Raw genomic sequence first — 18912 nt, 5'->3', positions numbered from 1 at the left:
CTGTTGAGCAGTTGACAGAGTCCAACTGTTTTTCCCTTGTATGAGGTGGAGAGGAGGCTGTTTTAGGGTCACTCTCAGAGTTACAGGACAAAAATAATTTTTTTATATGAATGTCTTGTCTGTAATCTGTAGCCCTGTATTTGAGTACATATTCACATGGGTAATGTAGAAATGGGAGACATGTATGCTGGCTGCATTTTTTAGACTACTTGCAGGGTATGTTGCTGGCATTTCACTGCTTCTGGGGGAGTCAGTATAGGAAAGAGGTAGGGAAGACTCCTTTTGAGATATTTTAATAGTGGTGAGAAAATTAAGACTTGGGGAAACTCAGAAAATTAATTTCATAAGCTTACAAATTCAGTATAAGAAAACTGAAGGCAGAGGGAGGACATTTTGCCTCAACAGTTATGAGGGAAGGGGAAAGATTTTACTTATTTCTTTGAGAGGTAGAGTTATAGACAGAGGAGAGACAGAGAAAAAGGTCTTCTGTCCACTGGTTCATTCCCCAAATGGTTGCAGTGGCCCAAACTGAGCTAATCCGAAACTAAGAGCTTCTTTTGGGTCTCTCATGTGGGTGCAGAGGCCCAAACACTCGGGCCGTCGTCCACTACCTTCCCAGACTGTTAGCAGAGAGCTGGATCAGAAAGAGGAGCAGCTGGGACATGAACTGAACTGGTGCCTGTGTGGGATGCTGGCACCGCAGGAAGAGGCTTAGCCTACTACACCACAATGCTGGCCCCTAAATTTGAGATGTTGAGGGAATGATTGTCTTCAAATTCATCTATTTATTTATTTATTTATTTTGACAGGCAGAGTGGACAGAGAGAGAGAGAAAGAGAAAGGTCTTCCTTTGCCGTTGGTTCACCCTCCAATGGCCACCGCGGCCAGCGCGCTGCGGCCGGTGCACCACACTGATCCAAAGCCGGGAGCCAGGTGTTTCTCCTGGTCTCCCATGGGGTGCAGGGCCCAAGGACTTGGGCCATCTTCCACTGCACTCCCGGGCCCCAGCAGAGAGCTGGCCTGGAAGAGGGGCAACCGGGACAGAATCCGGCGCCCCAACCGGGACTAGAACTTGGTGTGCCGGCGCCACAGGCGTAGGATTAGCTTATTGAGCCGCGACGCTGGCCCGTCTTCGACTTCTTTATGATCATTGTAGAATTCATCAAAATTATCTGATGAATAAAAGAATTATTGGGAAGGTAAAGCAGTTTCTGTTTTATTTTTTTGTTTTTTATTTGAAAGTTACAGAGGGGTGTATGTGGGGGGGGCGACAAGAACAGGTCTTCATCCATGAATTAACTCCCCTGATGGCTGCAACAGCCTGTGCTGAGCCAGGCTGAAGCCAGGAGTTTCATCTGGGTATCCCACATGGGTGGCAGGGGCCCAGACATGGAGGCCGAACAGGGAGCTGGATTGGAATTAGAGCAGCTAGGGCTCAAATTGGAATCCATATAGGATGCTGGCATCACAGGTTTTGACTTTCCCTGCTGCGCCACAAGCTGGCCTCAGTAGAACAGTTCTGAAAGCAAGTACTCAAAACATGGCCTACGTGGTTGCTGGCGGCAGCTTAACTTGCTGAGCCACAACACTGGCCTCTGGAATAGTAATTTTAGTGCTTGTGTAATATATCAATTAAAAAGTGCTTCTGTAGTCCAGAAAACTATTGTGATTCAAAAAGTGGGCAAAATTTTGATATTGATACTCTTATTTCATATATGTTCAAGGAGTTTGATTAAAATTGTTCTAGGAAATAGATGATACAAAGAGCATTTCTTTATCAATTTTTTAGATCATGTGCTTTTAAAATTTTTTACAAATATACATTTGATTTTATATAAATAATAAAGTGTATTTTAAGTATTTTCACTGGCAAATTAGGGAGATTATATTTGGAGCTGCCTTATTTTTGGACATATTTAGTTTATGATCCTAATACATGAGTTAGTAAAGAAAAAAGACTAGAAATTAGTTAGGTGCTTCTTTTTTTTAAATTTTATTTATTTATCTGACAGAGTTATAGACAGTGAGAGAGACAGACAGAAAGGTCTTCCTTCCTTTGGTTCACTCCCCAAATGGCTGCCACGGCCGGCGCTGCGTGGATCTGAAGCCAGGAGCCAGGTGCCAGGTGCTTCCTCCTGGTCTCCCATGTGGGTGCAAGCGCCCAAGCATTTGGGCCATCCTCCACTGCCCTCCCGGGCCACAGCAGAGAGCTGGAGTGGAAAAGGAGCAGCCGGGACTAGAACCTGGTGCCCATATGGGATGCCGGTGCCACAAGGTGGAGGATTAACCAAGTGAGCCACGGTCCGGCCCCTAATTAGTTAGATAATCTTTCAATGTTAGGTATTAGAAAATGCTTGAGAGTAAGCCAAAGCAACTAGTGAGAGGAAAAATGTTTAGGAAAATGACAGAAATTCACAAGAGGGAAAAATGAAAGTACCAGGTCAACAAAACCAAAAATTGATTTTTAGACTAATAAAATTGATAAACTTTCAGCACATAGTATTGGGAATAAAAAGAGGGTCATGACTTCAGATTCAGTAGAGATAAAAATTATGGGTGAATGTGGATACCATAAACAACTTAAAAAATCATATAAATCATCCAGCCTGGTAGAAAAGCTATGGGATGGGGAATTAAGTATTTTGGCCATGTTATGTTTGAGATAATCATTTAAGTGTTGAGCAAGTCAAATTAGCCAAGCAGGTGTGGAGATAGAGATTTGGGGATTACCGGCTTATAAATGGTGTGGAAAGCAGGTCAGTTTGGAGGCTGTTTTAATCAAGATGTGAAGTGGTAAGAGCTGAATGAAGGCAGTGGTAGTTGGAATGAAAAGAGGGTATAGATTTTAAAAAGTTGGACTGAAGTACATTTAATTCATAAAAATAGATGAATGTAGATTGCGATAGCCTGGAAAAGATTGAGATATTCAGTTAAATATCTAAGGAAGTTCTTCTATGAAGAAGTTAATTGGTTATGATTGAGTAAAATGCAGGGAAGTGAACTTACTTCAGTGTTTCATTTTTATTTCAATATGGAGTAGTTTCACTTTTATTAATTACGGGATTTTAAGAATTAATATAATTTTAAAACACAAAATGAATTATATAGTAGTTTACTATAATCAATAGTTTCTTGACAGATGTTACTGAGATAAACTTATTCTCAGTAATAGATTAACAAAGCACTTACTGTAGGTTTTCAAGATGGAATATATTTTTTTCTGGGCAACGAATAATGATTAAGAATTTTAGATTTTTTGGCCATTTATAAGGAGGGAATGCAATTTAGATGCTTTAAAAAAAGATTTTTTTATTTGAAAGTCACTTAGAGAGAGAGAAACAAGGAGAAAGAAAGAATAATCTAACGTTCTCTGGTATACTGACAAAAGGCCACAACTGCAGGGCTGGGTTAGACTGAAGCCAGGAGTCAGGAGCATCTTCCGGTTATCCCATGTAGGTAGCAGGGGCCTAAGTGCTTGGGCCATCTTGAGCTGCTTTTCCCAGGCCATTAGCAGGGAGCTGGATCTGAAGTGAGGCATCTGGGACACGAATTGGCACCCATGTGGGATGCTGGTGTTCCAGGAGGTAGCTTTACCCATTGCACCACAGTGCCAGCACCTAGATACTTCTTTTTTTTTTTTCCTTTCCTTCCCTCGCCTCCCCCTCCCTCCCCTCCTCGCTCGCTCACTCTCTCTTTCTGATTTATTTATTTATTTGAAAGGCATAGTTACAAAGAGACAAAGAGAGGTCTTCCATCTGCTGGTTCACTCCCCAAATGGCTGCAGTGGCTGGAGCTGGGCCTATCTGAAGCCAGAAGCTTCTTCTGGGTAACCCATGCGAGTGCAGGGGCCCCAGGACTTGGGCCATCTTCTACTGCTTTCCCAGGCTGTAGCAGAGCTGGATCGGAAGCAGGGTAGCTGGGACGCATACTGGCACCCATACGGGATGCCGGCACTGTGGGCCATGGCTTTACCTGCTACGCCACAGCGCTGGCTCCCCCTAGATATTTCTTCTTAGTAGGAACATTTACCTGTGTGATTCTCCTTGATTCAGATTTGTTCTTAGGATGAAAAGATACAATTTATCATTGGTCTCAAAGGCAGTTCTGAATTTCAGGGAAGGCCACCAGCTTGCTAATGAATAGCATGGAGATTGTTAGTGTGCAGGGTTATGTCTGTTTTATATACCTTAAATGAATAAGCAGATCACTTATTTTTCTCTTCAGATTTTCAAGCTTTGAAAAGCGGGGGTGGGGGGTAGGAGTAATTTTTTTTTTTTTTTTTTTTTTTTTTTTTTTTTTTTTGACAGGCAGAGTGGACAGTGAGAGAGAGAGAGACAGAGAGAAAGGTCTTCCTTTGCCGTTGGTTCACCCTCCAATGGCCGCCGCTGCAGCCGGCGCACTGCGCTGATCCGATGGCAGGAGCCAGGATCCAGGTGCTTTTCCTGGTCTCCCATGGGGTGCAGGGCCCAAGCACCTGGGCCATCCTCCACTGCACTCCCTGGCCATAGCAGAGAGCTGGCCTGGAAGAGGGGCAACCGGGACAGAATCCGGCGCCCTGACCGGGACTAGAACCCGGTGTGCCGGCGCCGCAAGGCGGAGGATTAGCCTATTGAGCCACGGCGCCGGCTAATTTTTTTTGTTTTTAAAGTCTATTTGTAGACTGTGTTAGCAGAATTCCCTTCGTGGTAGTACCAAAAAGAGGCTGCAAAGTATTCCTGAGCTTATCTCTTTAGAGTCTGAATCCATCTAACCTCACTTTTGCTGTCCCCTTTTCAACAGGGCTAGGTGCAGGAATGAGCCCGACTCAAGAAGATAGCCTTTGAACCTTTAGCAGTCATGTTTTCTTGCTCTGTGTTGTCTGTGATGAAGTTAAAACATTTAGTAGGTCAGCATGTTTTATGGTATGTTACTTGAGTTGTCTGATATTTTAAATCCTAGATTACAGATATTTTAGGGCATGTGAAATGCTAGAAACATTGAAATTAGAATAATATTAATGACTTCCATGTTACTTTAAACACATTTTAAAATGTTTTAACTTTGTACAACTTAGTTAATAAAAACCTTATATAAAGGATAATAAATTATATTTTCTTTTTAATAGGAGGTGACAGTAGAATTCATAGAAGTGAAGAATTTTAAAGACGGTAACAAAAAGAGAAGGAAAATGCCGAAACCAGTAAGTATGTTTTCTTACTTTTGATACAACTTAGTAAGATATTAACATGAAGGTCTTTGTGGAACAAGGCAAGGTATTAAGGTAGAGTTGTTGAAAGAAAAATATACTATTATTTCCATAATTTATTGTACTACATTTTGTTTTCATTTGAAAGAGTTACAGAGAGGCAGAGAGAGAGAGAGGTGGTTCTCGCCCCACATGGCCACAGCGGCCGGAGCTGTGCCAATTCGAAGCCAGGATCCAGGAGTTTCTGGGTCTCCCACGCGGGTACAGGGACCCAAGGACTTGGACCTTCTTCTACTGCTTTCCTAGGCCATAGCAGAGAGCTGGATCAGAAGAGGAGTAGCCAGGTCTTGAACTGGTGCCCATATGGGATGCCGGCACTGCAGGTGGCAGCTTTACCTGCTAGGCCACAGTGCCAGCCCCTTACTACTGTTTTTTAAGAGTTATTTTCCTTGATTTGAAAGGTGGGGAGAGAGACATACACAGAGAACTCTGGTCTACTGGTTCACTTCCCAAATGCCTGGGCCCAGCTGAAGCCAGGAGGTGAGCACTCAGTCTGAGTCATCTGATGTGGATGGCAACTAGTTAAGCTGTTGCTGCTGCCTTCCCAGCTCTGTGTTGACAGAAAGTTGGAAGCCAAGTTGGGACTCAAACCCGGGCACTAAAACATGGAATGCTGACATCTCAAATGGTGTCTTAATTGCTGTGCCAAATGCCCACTCCACTGTTATTTATTTTAGATTAATGCTCAAGTGTAACGCTGAAGGTTATATTTGCAGTTAGGGTTAAGAGTTATGAGTTCTGGGGCTGGTGTTGTGCAGTGGGTTCAGCCATTGCCTGTGATGCCAGAGTATCATAGCAGTGCTTGTTGGAGTCGTGGCTGCTCCACTTCTGATCCAGCTCCCTGCTTATGTGCCTGAGAAATTAGTGGACAATGGCCCAGCTGCTTGGACCCCTGCCACCCATGTGGGAGATGTAGATGGACTTCTAAGCTCCTGGCCCAGCCCCTGGCTGTGTTGGCCATTAGGGGAGTGAACCAGTGGAGGGATGATATCTCCCTTTCCTCCCCTTCTCTCTCTGTATTGCTGCCTTTCAAATAAATAATAAAATTAGGTAAATAAATCCTTCTCTCTCTCTGTTTCCCTTTCTCTTTTTAACTCTATCAAATAATAAGGTAAATAAATCTTTAAAAAAAAGTTATGGGTTCTGAGGGTCAAACTGACTTAGTGTTTGTCCTGGCTCTTCTAGTTAATCCAGGTGACGTTTGTTGATTTGGTTCAGTTTGTTCACTTCTTAATTTCCTCACGTATAGACTGAGGATATAATTAGTAATCATTTAAGGAGATTTGGTGAGGATTAGAGGAATCTGGTACACATTCAATGCTCCGTAAAGGGTAACTTACTGTTAAACAACAGGAATTAATAAGTCAGGAAGATCCATGCATTACTAATTTCTTTATAATTCTAGTTTTCACATTCAAGATAGTGATACTGATATTACACAGACTTAAGTTTGTATACTAGTGATCATTTTACTTAGTTTTAGAATTAAAAAAGCAGTGGAAGATGGCCCAAGTGCTTGGGCCCCTGCACTCACATTGGAGACGTGGTACAGAAGAACATCCTGGCTTCTGGCTTTGGCCTGGCTCAGCCCTGGCCATTGGAGCCATTTGGGGAGTGAACCAGTAGATGGAAGATCCATCTCTCCTTCTCCCTCCTCTTTCCCTCCCTCCCTCCCTCCCTCTATTCCTACCCCCTTCTCTTTCTCTATTACTGCCTTTCAAATAAAAAAAAATCTTTAAAAAAGACATTTTTTCAGTGATTTTTAAGGTTTTTTGAAAAATTTAGTTGAAAGTCAGAGTTGGAGAGAGAGAGATCTTCTATCTACTTGTTCACTGCCCTGGGGTCTGCAGTGGCCAGGGCTGGGTCACGCAGGAGCCAGGAGCTTCTGGGTCTCCCCAGCAAGGAGTTGGATTGGAAATGGAGCAGTTGGGATATGAACTGGTGCTCATATGGGATGGCAGTGTTGCAGGCAGTGGACTAACCCGCTGCTCCATAATGCTGGCCCCTCAGTGATGTTTCTTTTGGCCTATTTTTAAATAAATTGTTGGTTATTGTTATTGGAATTTTCTGGCATGGATTATCATTTTGAAATTACTTTAAATATTCGTTTAGTAACAAAGTATGCATTGGTGGAGAAAGAATAAAATTAAATTAATAAAAGGCACAAAGATCATGAAGGAAGAAGTGAAATTTTCTGTTTGCAGTTGACCTGGTTTATGTAGAAAAGCCTCACAAATCAACAAACTACTAGAACTCATAACTAAATTTAGCAGGATTATCAGACATAAGGTTATATTAGAAAAGATCAAGGTTTTTTTTTTACAGAGGAGTAGCAAAGTTTGAAAAACGAACTAACAGCAGTGGTAACATTGGCAACAGCGTCAATACCATAAAATACTTAGGAATAAATATGCAAGTGCTGTTTAAAACCTCTACACTCAACACTTGCTGTATGAAATTAGAACTCTCAGGTGGGTGTTGTGGCACAGCAGGTTAAGCGCTGCTTGGTATGCTGGCATTCCTTGTTACTGTGTTGGTTTGAGTCCTAGCTACTCTACTTCTGATCCAGCTTCCTGGAAAGCAGCAGATGATAGCCCAAGGGCTTGGGCCCTAGCCACCCAGGTAGGAGACCCAGATGAAGTACTGGGCTTCTGGCTTTGGCCTGACCCAGCCAAATAGATGATTCCTTCATATTCATTCTCTCTCTCTCTGTCTCTCTCTCTGTCTCTGAGCTGCTTTTCAAGTAGATGAAAAGAAATATATTTTTTTAAGAATTAGAGACTAAATGAGAAGAATTCAATGTTTATAAACACATTTATAAATTGTTATTAAGATGTCAGCTGCCTAGATGTATGGGTAGATTTAATTCAATTCCAATGAATTGAGTCCTGGTAGGTTTCTTTGGTTAAAATTGAGTTGATTCAAAGTGTGTATGGAAACAACAAAATTTATATAGAAAAGCTAAATCAATTAAAAAAAAAACCTAGAAATTAAAGTTGAGGACCACATTGTAGTACAGCAGGTTAATTTGCAGCCTGGAATTTTGGGGTACCATATGAGTAGCAGTTTGAGTCTCAACTGTTCCACTTCTCATCCAGCTCCCTGCTATTGTGCCTTGGAAAGCAGTGGAGGATGAGCCTGGTGCTTGGACCCCTACACCCAAGTATGAGACTTGGATGGAATTCCAGGTTCCTTACTTTGGCCCTGCCCAGTTCCATCCAATTGGGGATTGAGCCAGAAGATTTATTTTCTCTGTGTGTCTCTCTCTCTTTGTGTTTCTCTCCCCCCTCCCTGCACCCAGACTCTGTAACTTTGCCTTTCAAATAAGTAAATCTTTAAATAAAAAAAATGATTCTGTAGTGAACATGTACAGACTTTGAAATACAGTTGAGAAATGTATATTACTGGATTTCAATACTTATTTTCAAGCTGCCAAAACAAGGTATTGTGGTATTGAGAAAGGATACATAGTAGAATCAGTGGAACAGAAATATACCTATAGATACAATGTATTCATTAGATTTTTGCTTGGACATTTGTTTTCTTAATTGAAGGGCAGAGTTACAGAAAGAAAGATCTTATATCAACTGGTTCACTTCCCAAATGGCCAAGCCAAGAGCCAGCGGCTTCTTCCAGGTCTCCCATTGGGTACAGGGTCCCAAGCACTAGGGCCATCTTCTGCTGCTTTCCCAAGTGCATTAGTAGGGAACTGGATTGGAAGTGGACCAGCTGGGACTTGAACCGGCGCCCATATAATATGTTGGCTTTGCAAGTGGCACCTTTACTTATGCCACAGCAGTAGCCCCTCAAAAGATTTTTTAAAAAGTTGTCACGTAATTCAATGAGGAAATCTAATTCTTTTTAACAGGTGATGTTGGAACGAAGAGTTATATATTCAGAAAAACATGAACATTGACTTTTGTCTCCAGTTTATGCAAACATTAACTTTTTTAATGGATCATAAACCTAAAATACAAAAGCCCAAAATACAAAATTTCTAGAAGAAAGCATAGGAAAAAAATCTGCAGCCTTAGGGTAGGCAAAATTTCATAGTTAATAAAATAAAAGTTAAGAACTTTTGCTCTGTGAAATACAGCAATAAGAAAATGGAAAGACAAGACAGAATGAGAAAAAATAATTGCAATATAAACTTCTTTTATAGTTCAGTAATAGACAACTCAGTTTTTAAAAAGCATAGAAGAGGGGTCGGTGCTGTGGTGTAGTAGGTGAAGCCACTGCCTGCAGTGCTGATATGGACACCAGTTCTAGTCCTGGCTCTTCCACTTCCAATCTAGCTCCCTGCTAATGAGCTTGGGAAAACATTGAAAGGTGGCCCAAGTCCTTGGGCCTCTTGCACCCACATGAGAGACCCAGAGGAGGCTCCTGGCTCCTGGCTTCAGATTGGCCCAGCACTGGCTGTTGGAGCTATTTGGGGAGTGAACCAGCAGATGGACGATCTCTCTCTCTCTCTGTCTCTGTCTCTGCCTCTGCCTCTCCCTCTCTAACTCTGCCTTTCAAATAAATAAATAATTTTTTTTAAGCATAGAAGGGCCAGCATTGGGCATAAAGGGTTAAGCTGCCGCCTGTGACACGAGTATCCCATATGGATGACAGTTTGTGTCCTGGCTACTCCGCTTCTGATCCAGCAGATGGAACATATCTTTCTTTCTCCCTATAACGCCTTTCAAATAAATAAATGTCTTCATGTAAAATAAAATTTTAAAAAATTTTGCAAAGGGCAAACAATTTGAACAGAATCTTCACATAGAAGCTGTATACATATTTATTTATTTATTTGAAAGTTAAAGATACAGAGAAAAAGAGAGAGAGAGAGGGAGAAACAGAGACATTCCATCTGCTGGTTCGCTTCCCATATGGCTGTAATGGCCCAGACTGGGCCTTGCAGAATTCAGGAGACTGAAGCTTCATCTTGGTCTCCTATGTGACTACAGGGGCCCGAGTACTTGGGCCATCTTCTGCTGCCTTCCCAGGCACATTAGTAAGGAGCTGGGTTGGAAGTGGAGCAGCTGGGTCTTGAACCGGTGCCCATGTGGGATGCTAGCATTGCAGGCAAAGGCTTAACCTTCTATACCACAGCACAGTCCTCTAAAGAAGCTACATTAATAGCTAATAAGCATATGAAAGTTAGTTGTCAGGGAAATGGACATTAAAATTTCCAGTGAGGGGGCCGGAGCCTTGGCGCAGTAGGTTAATCCTCTGCCTGCGGCGCTGGCATCCCATATGGATGCTGGTTCTAGTCCCCGTTGCTCCTCTTCCAACCCAGTTCTCTGCTGTGGCCTAGGAAAGCAGTAGAAGATGGCCCAAGTCCTTGGGCCCCTGTACCCACATGGGAGACTGGGAAGAAGCACCTGGCTCCTGGCTTCGGATCGGTGCATCTCTGGCTGTTGCAGCCATTTGAGGAGTGAACCAACAGAAGGAAGACCTTTCTCTCTCTCTCCCCCCCTCTCACTGTCTGTAACTCTACCTCTCAAATAAATCAATAAAATCTTAAAAAAAAATACAGTGAGATAGATAATTTATAGTGACTGGAAGGGCTAACCTTAACATCTGATAACATCAAGTATTGTTGCCAAACAACACCCCAAACTAGTTGGAGGTGTTGTAGAGCCCTCAAACTGGGTCAGCTTGCCCGATGCGCAGAAAGCCAATCACAGACATCTGGGTGTTGGAAGAAAGTATTTATTGCAAAGGCAGAGCAAGGAGCTGAGTAGCTATTGGTTAATTCCTGAGCACTCCAAAGAGTTAGGAGTGAAGGTTCTTAGAGATTGAAATTGGGGCTGAGAGTTGTGTGAAGTTTGTGGTTGGCCAATGGAACTTCTGACCTTCCTTTGGCTGGTCAGTGCATGCTATGTGCTTCAGTTTATGGTGGCCAGATGGGCTGCAGTTGGTCTGGGGATTACATAAAGGTGGCAGGTTCATTCTGCCCGAACCTGGAATTCCCCTACAAACCACTCCAGGATGGTACTGGCCGTCAAGGTTCTTACCTGTTGTGGATGCAAATGACTCCTTAAGTCTTGTGATTAGAACCTTGTAAGGCCAGCTGGATCACTGTGTTAAGTCAGTGAATTCCTTTTAATAAAGGACAGGCAAGGACACTTTGGGCTATGGGGGACAGTCAGAAGGCTGTCAGAAGGTGTTCTGTTTCAGTGTAGGTAGGTATGTGAAGCAACTCTAACTAATGACTTCAGTGAGACTGTGAAAGTTTACAACTATTTTGCCAGTTCAATTGAGTGGAGAACTTGTAGTTATTTCGTAAAGAGTCAAAATTGTATATAGTTGTATATCGGTTAGTGTATTATAAATGCATTGGAAATTTAGAAAAGAGTATTTTTAATATTAATAGTAAAAAAAAATTTCCTTTCTAGATCAGAATATAGTCATTTCTCTCCCCTTCCTTTAAAAAGAAATAATGGTTTTTCAAAACACAAAGCTTGAAGAAGTTTAATTTGATCTTCACGTTTGACATTGATGTTGTTGGCCCAGTTTACACTTAGTAAATAAGTAACCTTGATCAAGTCATTACTGAAGCAAACCTGTTTTTTTTTTTTATTTGAAAGTACAGTTGATTTGATAACAAGCCCTTTAATTAGTTCAAAAAATTATTGTTAGGATCAAATGAAGAAGCTTAAAATTTTGTTTTATTTGAAATGCAGAGACAGGCAAGTCTTCCATCCACTGATTCGCTCAAATGCCTGCAATGGCAGGGCTGGAGAAGGCCAAAGCCAAGAATCTGGAATTCAGTCCCAGTGCTCAACAAATTACGTTCCCTAGTGAAATTTCAGTTTGAGTTCTAGCTTCTTTGCTTCCTGTCCAGCTTTCTGCTGGATGATGGCTAAAGTGCTTGGGCTGCTGCCATTCATGTGGGAGACCCAGATGGGATTCTGGTCTCTTGGTTTCATCTTGGCCCAGCCCTGACTGTACTAGTCAGCTTTCCATCAGTACACCAGATACCTGAGAGAAGCAGCTTAGGAAGAAGAAGGCTTATTTTGGCTTTACAGCCCGAGATTGGGTGGCCCCATTTGTCTGGCATCTGATGAGGGCAGTAGATGGAGAATGGATGCAGAACAGGGATCACATGAGCTAGGAAGCCTCTGAGGAGCAGTTAGGCCCAGTTTGGCTTTTAGAAACCAGCCCTCTTGTAAGAACTACTTTTCATGGGCATACCTTCATGACCTAAAGATTTCCCACTAGGCCTGCCTCCTAGATACCGTAATTGAATTACATTTCCGTTTTCTTTAAAGGATTATTTATTTTTTATTTTGAACGGCAGAGAGGGGGTACCCAGAGAGAGACTGCTTTGATCCGATGATTCACTCTCCAAATGGCCACAATGGCCAGGGCTGGTCTAGACTGAAGCCAAGAGCTTCTTCTGGGTCTCCCACGAGGGTTCAGGACCCTAAAGCACTTGAGCTATTTTCTGCTACTTTCCCCAGCCACGTTAGCAGGGAGTTGGATTGGAAGTGGAGCATCCGGGAATTGAACTAGTGCCCATAATGAGAAGCCTGTGATTCAGACAGCAGCTTAGCTCACTAAGCCACAGCGTCAGCCTCTCAGTCTCTAAGCTTAATCTATTAACCATTATTGTAAGACTTTGTGGACCTATCTTAATTACTCTGGGCCTTTGGAAGGCATCCAAGCTAATATCTAAACTGTAGCAATAAGCCTTGTTAATTTTTTGAGATACTTGATAAGAAAGTTATTTACCCAAGAAAATTGGTATCTAAAATGGAGTCTGAGGTGGACGTTTGGTACAGTGGTTAAGATGCTGCCTGGGATGCCTGCATCCTATATTGGAGTGCCTGGGTTTGAGTTCTGGCTCTACTTCCAGTTCCAGCTGCGATAGGTCAAGTAATTGGATCCTTGTCCCTGATGTGGAAAACCCATATTGAGTTCCTGTCCTGGCTCCAACTCTTGCATACATATAGGGAGTGAATCAACAGATGATAGATGCCTGTCTGTCTCTGTGTCTCTGCCTTTCAAATAAATAAGTAAATTAAATGGAGTTTGGCAAATAAAGATGTGTAGAGTAATGTTTTTTATAAAGTAAAGGATACATTTGCAATATGAATAAAGTATCAGGTTTTTTTGTGTTGAAAGGCATATGGGATAGTGAGAATAATAGTGAGAATTCTTTTATAGTCAAAAAATTAGGAGTTAGACCGCAGTTTAAATCTGTTTGGCTGTTTCATTCAGGTCACTGTGTTCTTGGGCAAGTAATGAAAACTCTTCGAATTTCCATAGAAATGAACATAGGATCTCCCAGTATTGTTACAAGAGTCATATGAAAAAGCCAATGGTCTAGCACCCAGTATGCATATAAGTTTTCAGTAGATGTTTTTAAGTGAGGATTTCATAAGTTCTTTGTATTTTTTTAAAAAAGGTTTATTTGGGGCCGGCACTGTGATGCAGTAGGTTAATCCTCCGCCTGCGGCACCAGCATCCCATATGAGCGCCGGTTCTAGTCCCAGCTGCTCCTCTTCCCATTCAGCTCTTTGCTATGGCCTGGGAAAGCAGTGGAGGATGGTCCAAGTTCTTGAGCTCCTGCGCCCACATGGGAGACTGGCAGGAGACGCCTGGCTCCTGGCTTCAGATTGGTGTAGCTCCAGCCATTGCGGCCATTTGGGGAGTGAACCAATGGAAGGAAGACCTTTCTCTCTGTCTCTCCCGCTCACTGTCTGTAACTGTACCTCTCAAATAAAATAAAATCTTTAAAAAAAAGGTTTATTTATTTTATTTATAAAAACTAAGGGAGAGACAGAGAACGAGAGATGTCCCATCTGCTGGTTTCACTCCCCAGATGGCTGCAATGGTTGAGGCTGGGCCAGGCCGAAGTCAGGAGCCAGGAGCTTCATCTGGGTCTCCCATATGGATACAGGGGCCGAAGCACCTGGGCCATCCTCTGCTGCTTTCTCAGGCCATTTGCAGGGAGATGGATCAGAAGTGGAGCAGTTGTGTCATGAACCGGCACCCATGTGGGATTGCCAGTGTCACAGGCGGCTTCTTTACCCACTGTACCACAACATTGGCCCCAGTTTGTTGTATTTCAAATAGAATTGAGATTTTTTTTGTGAGTAAAATGAAACTTTATCACTATATCTAAGAAAATATTATAAATCATATAAAAGTTTTGTAGTGTATTCTCTTTCTTACTGATGATCCTTTTTGTTTTTATTGTAGATTAATGTGAGAGTAACTACAATGGATGCTGAGCTGGAATTTGCCATCCAGCCGAATACAACTGGCAAACAACTTTTTGACCAGGTATCATTTAACCTCATGAAGTACGCAACTTTTTTTTCCTCCAGATTTATTTATTTTATTTGAAAGGCAGAGTTACAGAGAGGCGGAGGCAGAGAGAGAGAGAGAAAGTTAACTCCCTAGATGATGGTAATGACCGGACCTGTGCCCATCTGAAGTCCGGAGCCAGGAGTTTCTTCTGGGTCTCCCATACGGATGCAGGGGCCTAGCGACTTGAGCCATCTTCTGTTACCATCCTAGGCCATGGCAGAGAGCCGGATCAGAAGTGGAGTAGCCAAGACTCGACCAGTGCCCATATGGGATGTCCTCAGTACTTTGTATGTTCTTAGATGTTTATTGCTAATGCAGCAAATGTATCACTTGGAATTTTTCCACAGTATCTATTCATATGTCTTGAATAACTCGAGGGATATTTTTCAGTTCCTTCTCATTCCTACATTTGTCTGATAGAGCTTTTCAAAGCAGTTAACAGTTGTGTATTTAATATCTGTTAGGAAAATCATTATGATGGTGACTGAAAGTCATTCAAAATTACTGTAGATAGTCCGTGAGTAGAATGTGTAAAGTGCATGATCATTATCTGATAATTTTATATATGCATATATAAATCATACTGCAAATGAAGGGCTAGATTATTGAGTGTGGTTAACTTGTATGGACTCCTCTCAGCAGTTCCTTACTTTGTTGTTCTTTTTTCTGACAACTTCTTTTGAGCCCAAATGCAAGGGTCTAAAACTCCGCTATACCTTGAGTGTAAGGAGTATCTGGGATGAGCTTGTAAGCTGTGAGCAGACTGGGTCCTCTCAATGAGAGTATGTAGTTGTTCGTACTAACCAAGGAGTACTCAAGAAGATCTACTAGGGTGTAAGAAATAATTGAAATGTTTAAATTTTGATTTTTTTCCTGAATTTTAAAATACATGATTTTTAATGTATTAGCATGATAGTAGTATGCAATTTATAAATAAATGTAAGGTTCTTCAGACATTCAAAAATATATTTTGAAATCCATGCATAATATTTTGAGGGGGGGGCAACAGCCTTGTTTTTTTTTTTTCTTTTTTTCTTTTTAAAAGATTTATTTATTTATTTGAAAGGCAGAGTTACAGAGAATTATAGCCACGAGCTTCATCTGAGTATCCCATGTGAGTGGCAAGGGCCTCCATATTTGGGCCTTCTTCCTCTGCTTTCTAGGCACATTGCAGGGAGCTAGATTGGAAGTAGAATCCAACCCGTGCTCACATGGGATTGCATGTGGCCGCTTAACCTGCCATGGCCACAGCCAGACCCCTGGAGGCCATCCTTACCTGGCCCACAAAGAAGCTCCTTAGCCTCAGTACCTTTTCAGATTGTTTTTGCATAATATGTATTTTTCATGAGCTATTTGACCTTCATATGCAAGAATTAAAATTTTTTTTGCACCAAAATAAACAACCATTTAATTCTACTTGTCTGTGAACTTTTTGAAGTGATCTGTCATATGTATGTATGAACTGTAGTTATATGTCTGAGTACTTTTTACTTAGAAAGTTGTGTGATTGGAAGTTTCTGATAACACCTCTAAAAGAAGTAGGGCAAGAGCCATAGGGGGAGTTTGAATTTGTGAGGGGATTTCACACCTGAGTTCTCCTCTTCCTCTTGGTGTTTCTGAGGTAGTCTAAAATAGTTCAGGCCCTACCCTTGAACCCATTGTGGTACTTCCCCCTTCTACTCAACCAGTAATGTGAATCTCAAAGCATGGAAGCAAATGGTGAGGCCAGTTACTCTGCTGTTTGCTACTCTTGGCTGCTCTTCACCTGTCATTTCCTACTCCTGTCGCTGTGAACATGGATGCTTTCTGTGGCTTTGCTCTAGCAACTTCTCTTTTGCCAAAGTTAAAAATTATTTGGGGTCTCTTTTTCTCCTGTTTTTTTGTTTGGCATTTACCAACTTTTGCATTGTTAGTATGAACTTTTTACCCTCCAGAAATTTCTCAGTTTTTGTGCTTTTTATGTTAGTAACCTTTCCTATTTCCTCACCAAGCTAAATGTTTTCTTATTTTTAATGCTTTTTATCTTTCCAGCGAAACTCTTCAAGAGATGAACATTAAATTGAGTAGTTTTCTGTCTTAAGACCAAAAGCCTAGACTCTTTTAATATTATTTTAAAAATGTCCAGGCTGGCACTGTGGCATGGCAGGTAAAGCCGCTGCCTGTAGTGCTGGCATCTCATATGGGTGTGGGTTCAAGTCTCAGCTGCTCTACTTCCGATCCAGCTCTCTGCTGTGACCTGGGAAAGCAGTGGAAGATAGCCCGAGTCCTTGGGTCCCTGCACCCACATGGAAGACTGGCAAGAAGCTGCTGGCTTCAAATCAGCTCAGCTCCGGCGATTGCAGCCATCTGGGAAGTGAACCAGCGGATGGAAGATTTTCTCTTTCTCTGCTTCTGCCGCTCTGTAACTCCACCTTTCAAATAAATAAATCTTTAAAAAAAAAAAAAAAGTTTGTTGGGGCCAGTTCTGTGGCACAGTAGGTTGATCCTCCACCTGCAGCATTGGCATCCCATATTGGTGCTGGTTCTAGTCCTGGCTGCTCCTTTTCTGATCCAGCTCTCTGCTGTGGCCAGGGAAAGCAGTAGAAGATGGCTCAAGTCCTTAGGCCCCTGCACCCACGTGGGAGACCTGGAAGATGCTCTTGACTTCAGATCGGCTGTTGGGGCCATTTGGGGAGTGAGCCAGTGGATGGAAGGTCTCTCTCTCACTGTCTGTAATTCTACCTCTCAAATAAATAAATAAAATCTTAAAAAAAAAAGTTGCTTAGGATTTGATATTGAGCAAATGCTTAGTTTAGTGGTAAGACTCTCGCATCTCATGTTGGGAGTCCCTGGTTTTGATTCCCAGCTCTGGTTCTTGACTGCAGCTGCCTGACCGTGCAGACCCTGAGAGGCAGCAGTGATGGCTCAAATAATTGGATTCTTGCCACCCACATGGGAGATCTGGTTTATGTCTCCAGTTCCCAGCTTTGGCCTTGGTATTCAGGGAAGGCAACCAGCATATGAGAGCTCTAAAAAACAAAGCACAGTGACAAACTGCTGTAAAATCTTTCTGTAAAGTTTAAAAATGTCGCCTCCTATGTGTCATTTTCCTTATTTCACTGTGCACAGTGTCTCTTGTTGATTTAACAATTGACACTCTATTTATGACGTCAGTAATCACCCGAGGCTCTTGTCATGAGCTGCCAAACGATATCTATCTTAGCCTTTTTTTTGTTTTTTAAAGATTTATTTATTTGGAAGGCAGAGTTATAGAGAGGCTGAGGCAGAGAGAGAGGTCTTCTGTGTTCTGGTTTACTCCCCAAATGGCTCCAATGGCCTGAGCTGAGCCGGTAGCCAGTAGCCAGAAGTTGTTTTTTTTTTTTTTTTTTTTTTTTTTTTTTTTTTGACAGGTAGAGTGGACAGTGAGAGAGAGAGGCAGAAAGAAAGGTATTCTTTTGTCGTTGGTTCACCCTCCAGTGGCTGCCGCGGCTAGCGCACTGTGGCCAGTGCACTGCGCTGATCCGATGGCAGGAGCCAGGTACTTCTTCTGGTCTCCCATGGGGTGCAGGGCCCAGGTACTTGGGCCATCCTCCACTGCACTCCCTAGCCACAGCAGAGAGCTGGCCTGGAAGAGGGGCAACCGGGACAGAATCTGGCGCCCCGACCGGGACTAGAACCCAGTGTGCCAGCGCTGCAAGGTGGAGGATTAGCCTAGTGAGCCCCGGCGCTGGCTAGCCAGAAGCTTCTACCTGGTCTCCTGCACTGGTGCAGGAGCCTATGGACTTGGGCCATCTTCCACTGCTTTCCCAGGCCATAGCAGAGAGCAAATAAATAAATCTTTACTAAATAGATTAATAAGAAGATTGAAGTAACTCTACAAAATTGAATGTAAAAAGGAAATTTAAAATGAGGAAAGACCTTTTACTGTAGCAAAGGAATACACCTAAACTCATATAGTTTTGTTCTTTTGAATTATAGTGTCGTTTAGTTATAATGTGAATGTTGAACTGAAATTGACTTTCTTTTTTTTGGTAGGTGGTGAAAACAGTTGGTTTGCGTGAGGTCTGGTTTTTTGGGCTGCAGTATGTAGACAGCAAAGGTTATTCTACATGGCTGAAACTAAATAAGAAGGTAAAATGTGTATGATGATATTAAAGTAATACTTAAATTGGTTTATGCTGGAAAAGCTTAAGGGTTTTACTGGTTGCAAGCCTTTCTTTGCAGTTAGTTCTGTCAGTCATTAAAAGGTACATGTCTTTTAATACAATAAGGTACCATTACTTCATAGCCTAAGAAACGAAACACCTGTCCTATTTGAAAATTTAGCACAAAAATACTATTTTAAAGCAAATATTACATGTGGTATATCTCGGTACTTT

At 42.2% G+C, this 18912-nt stretch overlaps 1 protein-coding gene across 2 annotated transcripts in view; it reads left to right on the top strand.

Annotated features, from left to right (window-relative positions):
• RDX (radixin) overlaps positions 1–18912 on the top strand; it is an 84281-nt gene that overhangs the window by 8245 nt on the left and 57124 nt on the right. For both annotated transcript variants that reach the window (XM_051849641.2, XM_070077871.1), the window contains 3 exons: positions 5105–5179; positions 14444–14527; positions 18569–18664. In XM_051849641.2, coding sequence (XP_051705601.1) covers positions 5168–5179; positions 14444–14527; positions 18569–18664 — 192 coding nt within the window. In that variant the 5' untranslated portion in view covers positions 5105–5167. The remainder of the gene's footprint in view (positions 1–5104; positions 5180–14443; positions 14528–18568; positions 18665–18912) is intronic.

The sequence above is a fragment of the Oryctolagus cuniculus genome, chromosome 1 (genome assembly GCF_964237555.1).
Source record: "Oryctolagus cuniculus chromosome 1, mOryCun1.1, whole genome shotgun sequence".
NCBI classification, from domain to species: domain Eukaryota; kingdom Metazoa; phylum Chordata; class Mammalia; order Lagomorpha; family Leporidae; genus Oryctolagus; species Oryctolagus cuniculus.
This window is presented reverse-complemented; position numbering and strand designations above follow the sequence as displayed.